Source organism: Rana temporaria, chromosome 9, assembly GCF_905171775.1.
Source record: "Rana temporaria chromosome 9, aRanTem1.1, whole genome shotgun sequence".
Classification (NCBI taxonomy): Eukaryota; Metazoa; Chordata; class Amphibia; order Anura; family Ranidae; genus Rana; species Rana temporaria.
In genome coordinates, this window is record NC_053497.1 from 127,085,584 (window position 1) to 127,097,670 (window position 12,087).

Consider the following 12,087-nt stretch of genomic DNA (forward strand, 5'->3'; position numbering starts at 1 on the left):
TATGTATCCTCAGGGGAAGAAGTAAAGCTGTGGCTCCTGTTTTACTCAGCAGTGTGGGTTTCTCTCCCCCAGCACCAACCACTACCAGTCTGTGGATCTTTCTCACCCCCCACAGCCACCAGTAAAGCTGCTGCTTAATAAAAATAAGACATCCCCTGAAAATAAGACATAGGCCCAGATTCTCAAAGGACTTACGACGGCATAGCGCCATGTACGCCGTCGTAAGTCCAAATGAGAGCCGTCGTATCTATGCGGCTGATTCTTAGAATCAGTTACGCATAAATTCGGCTAAGATACGAGCGGCGTAAGTCTCTTACACCGTCGTATCTTAGGGTGCCTATTCACGCTGGCCGCTAGGTGGCGCTTCCATAGATTTCCACGTTGAATATGCCAATGAGCTAGATACGCCGATTCACAAACATACGTGCGCCCGGCGTATCAAGATACGTTGTTTATGTAAGACATACGCCGGCGTAAAGTTACCCCTCATAAAGCAGGGGTAAGTCATGTTGGGTATGGACGTCGGAAAACGTCGGAACAGCGTCGTGTTTTACGTTGTTTGCGCAAGTCGTCCGTGAATGGGGCTGGACGTAAGTTACGTTCACGTCGACTAGGCATTGAGCGGGCGTAATTTTATTTGAAAATTCGACGTGATACTGAGCATGCGTGCGCATGCGCCGTTCGATAAAAGCGTCATTTACGTGGGGTCACGCAACATTTACATACAACACGCCCCCTACCAGCCTAGTTTGAATTAGGCGGGCTTACGCCGTATCAGATACAATACGCCGCCTTACCTTAGAGCGGAAAATGTTTCTGAATACAGAACCTGCCGCTTTAAGTTATGGTGGCGTAGTGTACCTGAGATAGGCGCTTTTTTGAGAATCTGGGCCATAGTGTGTCTTTTTGAGCAAAAATAAATATAAGACGGTGTCTTATTTTCGGGGGAAACACGGGTAGTTCTTCTGCCTTGCAATAATCTTATTCTGCCACAAGATGGCAACAAAGACACCAGCTAAATCATCTGTATGCAACTGGTGTCAGCAGAGAGTAAAAAGAACCCTCTCCATGTAAATAATTCTACATCTAAACATTTGCCTGAGGGTTATGTGCTGGAAGATCCGTTTCTGAAATAAACCTATAATCATTTACTTGCAGATCTGACAGAATGGGAAGAAAAGCAGCGTTAGCACAATATAGATTTATCTACACATAAAATGTATTATTTATATATAGTGCTGGATATTCTCCACTGCAGTACGAAATTCTCTTCTACTAGAAGACGCAGTGCTGCAGATGTAAGTGTCAGATAATGATCTGCACTGGGCACTTTGGTTTAGTGGTCAGCATTGGGGTCTTGCAGTGTCCTTTGAGCTGTGTACCAAGGACCTTGATACTACAAGACCAAAGTGCTGACCATCCAGCCAATAGAATCCAACACACTGAGTTCTGATTTAAAACACAATAGTGGTGTGAATGGCATTCAAATATAAAGATATGTGATCACCGCAACCTTCATCAGGATGGCTGTTTGTCAGGATGTCCTTATCTATTATTTATTAGTAGAGGTATTCATATACAATTTTGCAGCTCTTTACATACTGTACATTCACATCAGGCCCTGCCCTCAAGAATCTATTTCCTACACCATCTCATATGCATACACACACACTAGGGCCATTTTGGAAAGGAGCCATCTAACCTACCCGCAAGTCTTCAGAGTGTGAGAGGAAACTGGAGTTCCCGGAGGAACCCACACAAGCACAGGGAGAACATGCAAACATGCAGGTAGTGTCCTGACCAGAATTCAAACCAAGGACCCCAAAAGTGTACTAAAGTTGCACATTGTTGTTCATAAAATGTGCATAAATGGAAGGAGCGCCAGACCAAAAGATAAGAGTCCAAATTAATTTATTGATATTGTGTTAAAAGACAGGCAACACGTTTTGGGGGGTCAAAGGAACCCCCCCTTCGTCAGGGCTTCAGTTAAAAATGAGAACCTTGAGTGGACTCAAAGTAAGCCTTTTCTGTTTGAATCTGTGCAGGGAAGCTGATTGCTGGATAAGGATTCCCGGTCAGCAGTATCTGCATCAGCTGTCAAAATAAGAAATTCCTATTTTAAAGCGGGGGTTCACCCATCAATTTAACAGTTTGAAAAAGCAGTTACATTCCTGGCATGCCGGGAATGCTAACTGTCACATTGGTTGTGCTCTCAACCAAACTGTCAAACCATCCAATGGCTGGTGTCATAACTGAACACATGTGCAGCATCATGGCAGTTGAAGATTAACCACTTCAGATCCGTAGGACGTCCTCCACTTTGAGCGGTGATATCTATGGCCACATAGCATGGGATGTGAGATGAGAATAATGTGGTACCCAGAACTTGTCTGTCACCTACGGTCAAGGCCTGCACACCACAAATCTGACAGTTGGAAGGGCAGGTTTCTACCAGCAACACCTGCAATTTGCTCTCCTCAATTTATTTTTATATAAAATAACAAAAAAGTGATCTCTAAATAGTAACTAGGGAAAAAAAATGCAAAATCAGAATTCACAATTTGCAGGACATGCTCACCTGACTATGTTGGGGTGAGACAATTTCTGCAGAAGAGATATCTCTCGGACGATCCCCTCCTCATCCACCTCATTTTTATAGATCTTCACCACCATGGCCTTGGAGCCCGCACTATGAGTCACCTAAAAGATGACAAAACAGAATTCCTGATCCTGAATGGCTGAACAAAGGAACCAATCAAATTTAATTTGGTATTCATACAGTGCATGTTGAGAAATAAAAAAGAAGACTTTTGGGCTCATCCAATAAGCACACAGGTCAGTGCCAAGGCAGCCAACAATAATTCACCCTCAACTGATTCTGCCCCTCTGCCATTGCGGTAGGACCACCTCACTCGCGCAACTAGGTTAGTAAGTAGAGGGGTGGTGGAGCAGACTGGAACCTCAGATTCCTAGGTGGTGTCTCTCTCCACCTGGAAAAAATCCTTCCGGTTTTTACCATCATAGTGAGTGGCTGGGGCGCAAAGAGAAGGCCTTTAGGCTAGGTTTACACTTATGCAGGTTGCAGTTGATGCATTTACTTGATGCATTTTGCGCTTTTTCACAAGCTTTTTTGATGCTTTCAGTAATATTTTTAGACTCCAAAAATTAGAGGGTAAAATCATATACCGTATTTATCGGCGTATAACGCACACCCCAATTTTGTGGTCAGCGTCCATCTGCAGCCTCAATTCAGCCTAGCCTGTGCCCAAATGCATCCTGTGCTCAAATGCAGCCTGTGCCCAAATGCAGCCTGTGCCCAAATGCAGCCTCGCCTTCTCTCGTGGGAATCACCGAGCCGAGCCATCATCCGAGCCGAGCCGTCATTTCCTGTTCATTCGGCGGCAGTCACACACACAGTCCCGCCTCCGCCATCGGCATTGGACCAGCTTCTGTGATTGATAGAATACTGGTCCAGTGGCGGAAGCGGGAATGTGTGTGTGACGTGTGCCGAGTAAACAGGAGAGACGCGTGTGAATTCCGGCGGCGCTCTGCGGCACTCGTCCCCCTCCTTCCCCTCCGAGCCGAGGTACAGTATCGGCGTATAACGCGCACCCGTGTTGTTCCCCATATTTTCAGGGGAAAAAAGTGTGCGTTATACACCGATAAATACAGTAAATCAAAGCAGAACTAAATGTTCTCAATCAACATTCGCAATTTGTAGACCTTATGTTGCCAGCATTAGTAAAAAGATAGGGTGGTATATTATGTTTCCTTGTTTTAACCTTTTTTTTTTTTTTGCATTTCTCTGGTGGTTTCCTGGCCTAGGCTAAAATGATGCAATACATCTTAGGAGTCTTTATCTGTATTTTTTTCATTTTTCATCTGGGAGGAGGAGATTTATCAGCAAAGCACACCCACATGTCTGCATGCCTGAGCCAAGGGCAGATGGATTCCAGGAAGTAAATGCTACAGCCGTGGCCAAAAGTTTTGAGAATGACACAAATATTGCATTTTCACAAAGTCTGCTGAGTCAGTGTTTTTAGATCTTTTTTTCAGATGTTACACTATGGTCTGCTGAAGTATAATTACAAGCATTTCATAAGTGTCGAAGGCTTTAATTGACGATTACATAAAGTTTATGCAGAGCGTCAATATTTGCAATATTGACCAATCCGTTTCAAGACCTCTGTAATTTGCCCTGGAATGCTGTCAATCAACTTCTGGGCCACATTCTGATTGATGGAAGCCCATTCTTGCATATTCAGTGCTTGGAGTTTGTCAGAATTTGTGGGGTTTTTGTTCACCCGCCTCTTGAGGATTGTCCACGTGTTCTCAATGGGATTAAGGTCTGGGGAGTTTCCTGGCCATTGACCCAAAATGTCCATGTTTTGTTCCCAAAGCCACCAAGTTATCAATTTTGACTTATGGCAAGGTGCTCCACCATGCTGGAAAGGCATTGTTCATCAAACTGTTCTTGGATGGTTGGGAGACGTTGCTCTCGGAGGATGTTTTTGTACCATTCTTTATTCATGGCTGTGTTCTTAGGCAAAAGTGTGAAGGAGCCTTGGCTGAGAAGCAACCTCACACATGAATGGTCTCAGGATGCTTTACTGTTGGCATGACACAGGACTGATGGTAGCGCTCACCTTTTCTTCTTTGGGTAAGGTTTTTTCCGGATACCCCGTTTTTTCCGTCCAATCCCTGTAACCTTTGCAGAATACCAGTCTGTCCCTGATGTTTTTCTTGGAGAGAAGTGACTTCTTTGCTGCCCTTCTTGACACCAGGCTATCCTCCAAAAGTCTTTGCCTCACTGTAAGAGGGAAGGGGGAAAAAAGCGCCAAGCAGGCATCGCGTATCACATTTTATTTACCACTTAAGGACCGCCTCCTGCACATATACGTCGGCAGAATGGCACGAGTTCCACGGTTGGTCACAGGAGCTGAAGAATGGGGAGAGGTGTGTGTAAACACACCTTCCCCGTTCTTCATAGTGGCACTGTCATTGATCGTCTGTTTCCTGATATAGGGAAAGACGATCAATGACGTCACACGTCCAGCCCCACCCCCTACAGTTAGAAACACATATGAGGTCACACTTAACCCCTACAGCGCCCCCTAGTGGTTAACTCCTAAACTGCAATGGTCATTTTCACAGTAATCAATGCATTTTTATAGCACTTTTTGCTGTGAAAATGACAATGGTCCCAAAAATGTGTCAAAATTGTCCAATGTGTCCGCCATAATGTCGCAGTCACGAAAAAAAAATCGCCTCCATTAGTAGTCAAAAAAAAATTATTATTAAAAATGCCATAAAACGATCCCCTATTTTGTAAACGCTATAAACCATTTGTTAAACGCTTATTGCGGGTTTTTTTACCCAAAATAGGTAGAAGAATACGTATCGGCCTAAACTGAGGGATATTTATCATAGCAAAAAGTTCAAAAGAGACAGACACAGAGAGGCAGGTGACAGGCAGGAAGGAGGGGGAGAGAGGAGAGCAGAGGGGAGAGAAGTGTATGACAGAGGGATGCACTCTGACCACGTGGTCAGGGCTGAGTAGCCCTGGTTATCGTGGTCAGTCTAGAGAGGGCAACCAGGAAGTAGCAGGTTCAGGGTGTTTTTTTTTTTTTACAGTTTAGATGTGGGTAGATTGCTTTAAGGGACCAGGATCTGTATTTTTTTTTGGGGGGGGGGGGGGGTTAACAAATAATTTTCTTCTTAAAGAGGAACTTAAAGTATTAAAAATAATTACCATGCTGAAGCAAGGGATTCCAATTTTTTTTTGGAATATCGTAGAATTTTTCTAGTTCAATGAAACATATGCTTTGAGTGTGGATGGTTTGTTCAATCTTCAATATTTGAGTATCGATTACATAATTAAAAATCTTATTGAAGTTTTAAAACTTTGTAAAATATGTGGACAAAACATTAAGGATTATATCTCCTGTTGAGGTTTTAAAGTTTGCATATTTCATTGTAAAATTTAATAGAAAAAAACAAAAAAAAAAAAAAAAACTCTTCTGCACTTTACTCAAAGTAGGCTTTAAGGGCCCAACCACAGACTTTTGCAGGCATTTGTTCCAGTGTTTACACAATTGCGGCCGCAATTTAGGTGAATTGGAAAAAACAAATACAGTAGATAGAGAAATAGTGAATGATCTGTGTGTGTGTAGAGGAGCCATGAATGACATCATACAGAGAGAATACACACATTGTGCATTGTACAAACACACACAGAATGGGGACTCTGTTCTCCATCAGATAATATGATCCACAGGGATCGTCTGAAGACTCATCCAGATCAATAAAGATGAACATTCACATTATGGCAAGACAAAAACCACAAACGCATACGGCCGAGATTAAATGACATCATTATTGCCCATCCCTTTACCCTTCTACCATGCTGTATTTACCTATAGGGAAAATATAAAACTGAAAGACTGTATTGAGTCTGATAGGCACTCGTAACGTAAAGATTCATCACAATTTTACACTATTCATCTCCTGGTGGGACAATGTACATGTAGCACGCTCATATTCCTAGGCACCCTGTAACGCTAGATGTAATTTCAGACACATCATCCTCCGCCCCCCTTGGTGCGCGACCGCCTGACACTAGATCAAGGCTCTTCAAACTGTGGCCCTGGGACCGGATGTGGCCCTTTACTTGCTGCCCAAAGACCAGAGCACTTTTTGTGATTCGGGACTGCGTCGCTTTAACTGACAATTGCGCGGTCGTGCGACGTGGCTCCTAAACAAAATTGACGTCCTTTTTTTCCCACAAATAGAGCTTTCTTTTGGTGGTATTTGATCACCTCTGCGGTTTTTATTTTTTGCGCTATAAACAAAAATAGAGTGACAATTTTGAAAAAAATTAATATGTTTTACTTTTTGCTGTAATAAATATCCCCCAAAAATATATAAAAAAACGTTTTTTTCCCTCAGTTTAGGCCGATACGTATTCTTCTACATATTTTTCGTAAAAAAAAAAAATCGCAATAAGCGTTTATTGATTGGTTTGCGCAAAAGTTATAGCGTTTACAAAATAGGGGGTATTTTTATGTCATTTTTATTTTTATTTTTTTCGGTACTGCGACATTATGGCGGACACTTCTGACACATCCAGTGGTACTATTCCTGTCATTAAAGAGGATGTCCACTGAAAAAAAAAAATATTAAAAGTCAGCAGCTACAAATACTGCAGCTGCTGTCTTTTAATATCGGCACACTTACCTGTCCTGGAGTCCAGCGTCTGCTGCCCCCCCCCCCCGCCATCCTCAGTGAGGGAACCAGGAAGTGAAGCGCTCTGGCTTCACTGTCCGGTTCCCTACGGCGCATGCGCGAGTTGCGCTGCGCCTGCTGATTGGCTCCCAGAGCACAACGGGGGGGGGGGGGGGAGGTGACATCCTGCCTGCAGGCTGTGGCCGGAAGTGGGTGCAAATACCTGTCTTTAAACGGGTATCTGCACCCCCCTGAAAGGTGTCAAATGCGACACCGGAGGGGGGAGGGTTCCGATCAGCGGGAGTTCCACTTTAGGGTGGAGCTCCGCTTTAATGATAGATACAACGGCTTTGAAATGACAGAGCTCAATTCTTTTAGGATCCGTGGGTGGATACCATCTGGTCCAGGTGCTTTATCCACCTTTATTCTGTCTAAATATTTCTGGACCATATCACTTTTGAGCCATTGTGGATCATTTGGGGCTTTGTCACTACCACCCCCATTATGGATATGAGCTTCCCCATGCTCCTTTGTATACACAGAACTGAAGAAAGTATTTCATAAATTAGCCTTCTCTTTATCCCCAGTCACCCACTCCAGATTATTTTGTAAGGGGCCTACATGCTCAGACTTGACCTTTTTACTATTAACATATTTGAATAATTATTTGGGGTTTGTCCTACTATCTTTTGCAATCTGTCGTATTCTGTATTATTTATATATATATTTTCTCTCTCTCTCTCTCTCTCTCGTATATATATATATATATATATATATATATATATATATATATATATATATATATATATATATATATATATATATATATATATATATATATATATACATACACACACACACACACACATATATACATATGCACATATACACACACATACTGTACATAAATAGTAATATTAGATGATATACTCTGTCTGGATATTGCAACCAAGTATTTCCATATTGGAATGTTATATTTGACACTTAAAGTATTAGGTTTTGTTTTCTAGTCAATGACGCATCTTAGTATTGACAGCTACACACTATTACGTTGTTTATATGGCTCACAACTATACTTGTGTCATTTCCGGTAGCGAGATTTAAACAGATACTTTGTAATTAATATTAGATGAGTGTCAGATTTGAGGAAATGCAAATACAAGCCTGAAATTGTCGTTTTGCAATCACACACTATTCTTCTATGATTCATCAATAACAAATTTGGAGTGTTGTAACCTGCAATTTTTGTGCATGGAGATTATATATATATATATATATATATATATATATATATATATATATATATACATACATACATATACATACACACACACACACACACACACACACACATACATACATACATACATACACACACACTCACTTCTGGCCACTTTTTTACATGTTCAATTGCTTGGTAACACAAACTGTTAATCAGTCAATCACATGGCAGCAACTCAATGCATTTAGGTATCTAGACATGGTGGAGATGACTTGCTGAAGTTCAAACCGAGCATCAGAACGGGGAAGAAAGGGGATTTGAGTGACTTTGAACGTAAATATCCAGTGAGTGGCAGTGGTGTGGACAAAAATGCCCTGTTGATGTGAGAGGAGAATTGAGATGATAGAAAATCAACAGTAACTCAAATAACCACTCATCACAATCAAGGTATGCAGAATACCATCTCTGAATGCACAACACATTGGACATTGAAGCAAATGGGCTACAGGGGCAAGCTGGCGCCGGGGCTCTCCATCTCGGGGCTGACAGCGGGGCTCTCCATCTCGGGGCTGGCGCCGGGGCTCTCCATCTCGGGGCTGGCGTCGGCGCTCTCCATCTCGGGGCTGGCGTCGGCGCTCTCCATCTCGGGGCTGGCGCCGGCGCTCTCCATCTCGGGGCTGGCGCCGGCGCTCTCCATCTCGGGGCTGGCGCCGGCGCTCTCCATCTCGGGGCTGGCGCCGGCGCTCTCCATCTCGGGGCTGGCGCCGGCGCTCTCCATCTCGGGGCTGGCGCCAGGGCTCTCCATCTCGGTGCTGGCGCCAGGGCTCTCCATCTCGGTGCTGGCGCCAGGGCTCTCCATCTCGGTGCTGGCGCCAGGGCTCTCCATCTCGGGGGCGGCGCATTTTTCATCCTGCATTTTTTTCTAGCCTTTTTTTGAGCTTATGAAAAATGCTAGGGTGCATGGAGGTCTAAATGACCTCACAAATTGAAATCCACATGCTTATATTTTAAACACTTCCCTTTCAATGATTCAATTACACAGAATCTGCAGCATGCATGTCATGACTGTTGGGTCTGTTGATTTTCTACTACACCTACTAGTAAATGATTTGCCATGTAGAGATCTAATTTATAGCAAAAACAGTTATTGATCTGGTTAGTGATGCTGGACTGCTGTCCAACTGTCTGCGGCCCCTGCATCTGATTATTGCCAGCGGCTATAAACAAACGCAGACTGTGTTGATGGGGGAAACAAGCGATTTGCATCATCTATGGCCTGCCTAAGACCACCCATTCTCTCAATCTGGCTATTAACTACTCATCAAGGCATTTGTAAAACTCCTTCCAGAGGGTCTTCCCACTACTTGCATCAGGGTTGAGGATTTTTGAGAAGAGTACTGCAGCCGTGTATAGCAGCTTGCCAACTCCTCCTATTAGCCATGATCTAACTGCATTGCATACAGAAGCACACAGACCCAGTGATGGCATCACTGAATCTGAAAGGTTTTATCAAAAATGTAATGTTGATAGGGGGGGGGACCTGAGAAGGCAAAATATAGACGGATTATACTTTAAATTTACAAAGTTTTGTAAATCTATATGTACATACAGGCAGCCAAATACAGCAGAAAACTCAGAGTCGCTCGATAGGCAGACTTTGTAACCCAACTCCCTTTATATTCAAATGGCCGGTGTACCAAAAGTGCAGTGTCAGCTATAGAAGTGTTCTGAGCCGTGTGGCAGCACATTGTGTTTACCAATGACGTCAGCAGGAAGCAGACGGGAAGCGCAGTCAGCTCTAGGCTGCCCATTGAGGACCCTTTAATGAGCTCTGTGCTTCCTGATACTGACAGCAGAGGAGAGGGGGCATCGGACACGTTCCTCGTCACGCCCGGAAAATCAGCTTGGCAGTTTTTGCTCCAGGATTTGCAGCACAATCTATTTCAGCTCTAATAACCTTTACTTGTTAGTCATGTGAAGGCACAAGTGCACCCCATGGAAATTGCTGACTTTTTTATCCCATTTAAATTGGCCACTTTAGTAGAGGCCGGGAAAATTGCAATCCTTGTATGGCCGTTCCCTGATGTCGATTAGAATAAAATGTTGGGGTTCGCAGAAACTTTTTTAGCATCAAAAAGGTCAGCCTGAGCCAGCCGCTCGCACCACCTCTCCTGCCCGGCGCTACAGTAAGCACGTTGGAAGAGCAGGGAGGGTGACTGGCAGAGTGGACTCGAGAACTAAGTGGTTGGCAGTCATGTGATCGCTCAGTTCTGGGGCTAAGGCTGCATTCACACCTGCGCGTTTTGTCGCCTGAATCGCGACGCTCAAAAACGCTAGAGGGGGAAAAAATACATTATTCCCTATGGAGATGGTTCACATCTCCACTCCAAAACATCTGACGCCGAACGCCTGAAGCTCAAACAAGTTCCGGACCCTTTTTTGTCGCGCGAATCGGACGGTTTGGGCGTTTTTGAGCGTTTCCATTTCCCATAGAAAGTAATGGAAACGCTTGATTCAAGCGACTAGCGCGACAACGAGCGTTTGCTACGGGCGTTTTGTCGCTTTAATCAATAGAACATTTCACCCAGGCAGAAGATAAAAAAAAATCTACCAACATAGCAACAAGTGATGAAAAGATGATCATTTTTCCCTATTGGCTAAAATAAAAAACGGTGAAGTACAAAAACATCGGACGACGCTGTGTGCAAACGCGCAAATAAGCATGAAAATGTGCGACAAAGACGCCGAAAAAAACGCCGGAAAAAACGACCGAACGACCTACGCTCAGGTGTAAATGCAGCCTTAGAGGTAGCGGGGAACTGCTGCAGCATCAGACTGATGCTGCAGCAGGTAAGTATGAATGTTTCTATAGTTTTTTTTAACATTCCCACATTTCTCCTTTAAAAAAAATGTCATTTTAAATCCCTTTGCCAGACTCCTAGGCATCCACAACCTTCATTCTGACAGCCCTATAATAGGGTATCATTTTACATAGGATTTTGATGATAGCAAGAGCCTTCGTAGAATCTTGTCTACATACTCTATGCACGTAACATTTCTGCAAACGTTTACATACAAACAGCGTATAGAGCAAAAGTACCTTATTGGTTGTCAAGATGCAGTCGGCTCCAATTAAGCACATCTGCATTGTAACCATGTACAGGTGTAGTGCAAAATACTCTCCTTAAAGTGGAAGTCATTTTTTTATCTTTCCATCTATTAAATTTTATGCCCTTTTTTGACTTTGGATAGTAAAAAAAAAAATTCCTGCCAGTAAATACCTTTTACAGCCCACTTCCTGTTTCTTGTCTGGTCATTAGCCTAGGCTTATGACATCATGCACAGCTCTCTATCTCACTCTCCTGAGAGTGTGCCAGGAAGGGAGGAGGGGTGAGTCATAAGAGGATCAATGAGAGCTGCAGAACTGGTGTTGTGCCTCTGTGTGTCTGAGTAAATCCAGGAAGTGAACAGGCAGCAGCTTCAGCTGCCCACAGTTAAAATGGCTGCAGCGAGCAAGCCGATTAATAGACATGTGCACAACAAAAAAAAAACGTTTTTTTTTTTGTTTCGTCTCGTCTCGTTCCGTAGGTTCGTAAAGATTCGTAATTTCGTAAGACGCAAGTTTTCCTATTCGGACCCAT

General features: G+C 43.5%; 1 protein-coding gene across 1 annotated transcript in view; it reads right to left on the minus strand.

Moving 5' to 3' along the window:
- The window catches only part of LOC120914025 (dual specificity testis-specific protein kinase 2-like), a 95,357-nt gene that overhangs the window by 27,210 nt on the left and 56,060 nt on the right, over positions 1 to 12,087 (minus strand). The window contains exon 3 of the mRNA XM_040324454.1: positions 2,579 to 2,700. Within this exon, the coding sequence (XP_040180388.1) occupies positions 2,579 to 2,700 (122 nt within the window). The remainder of the gene's footprint in view (positions 1 to 2,578; positions 2,701 to 12,087) is intronic.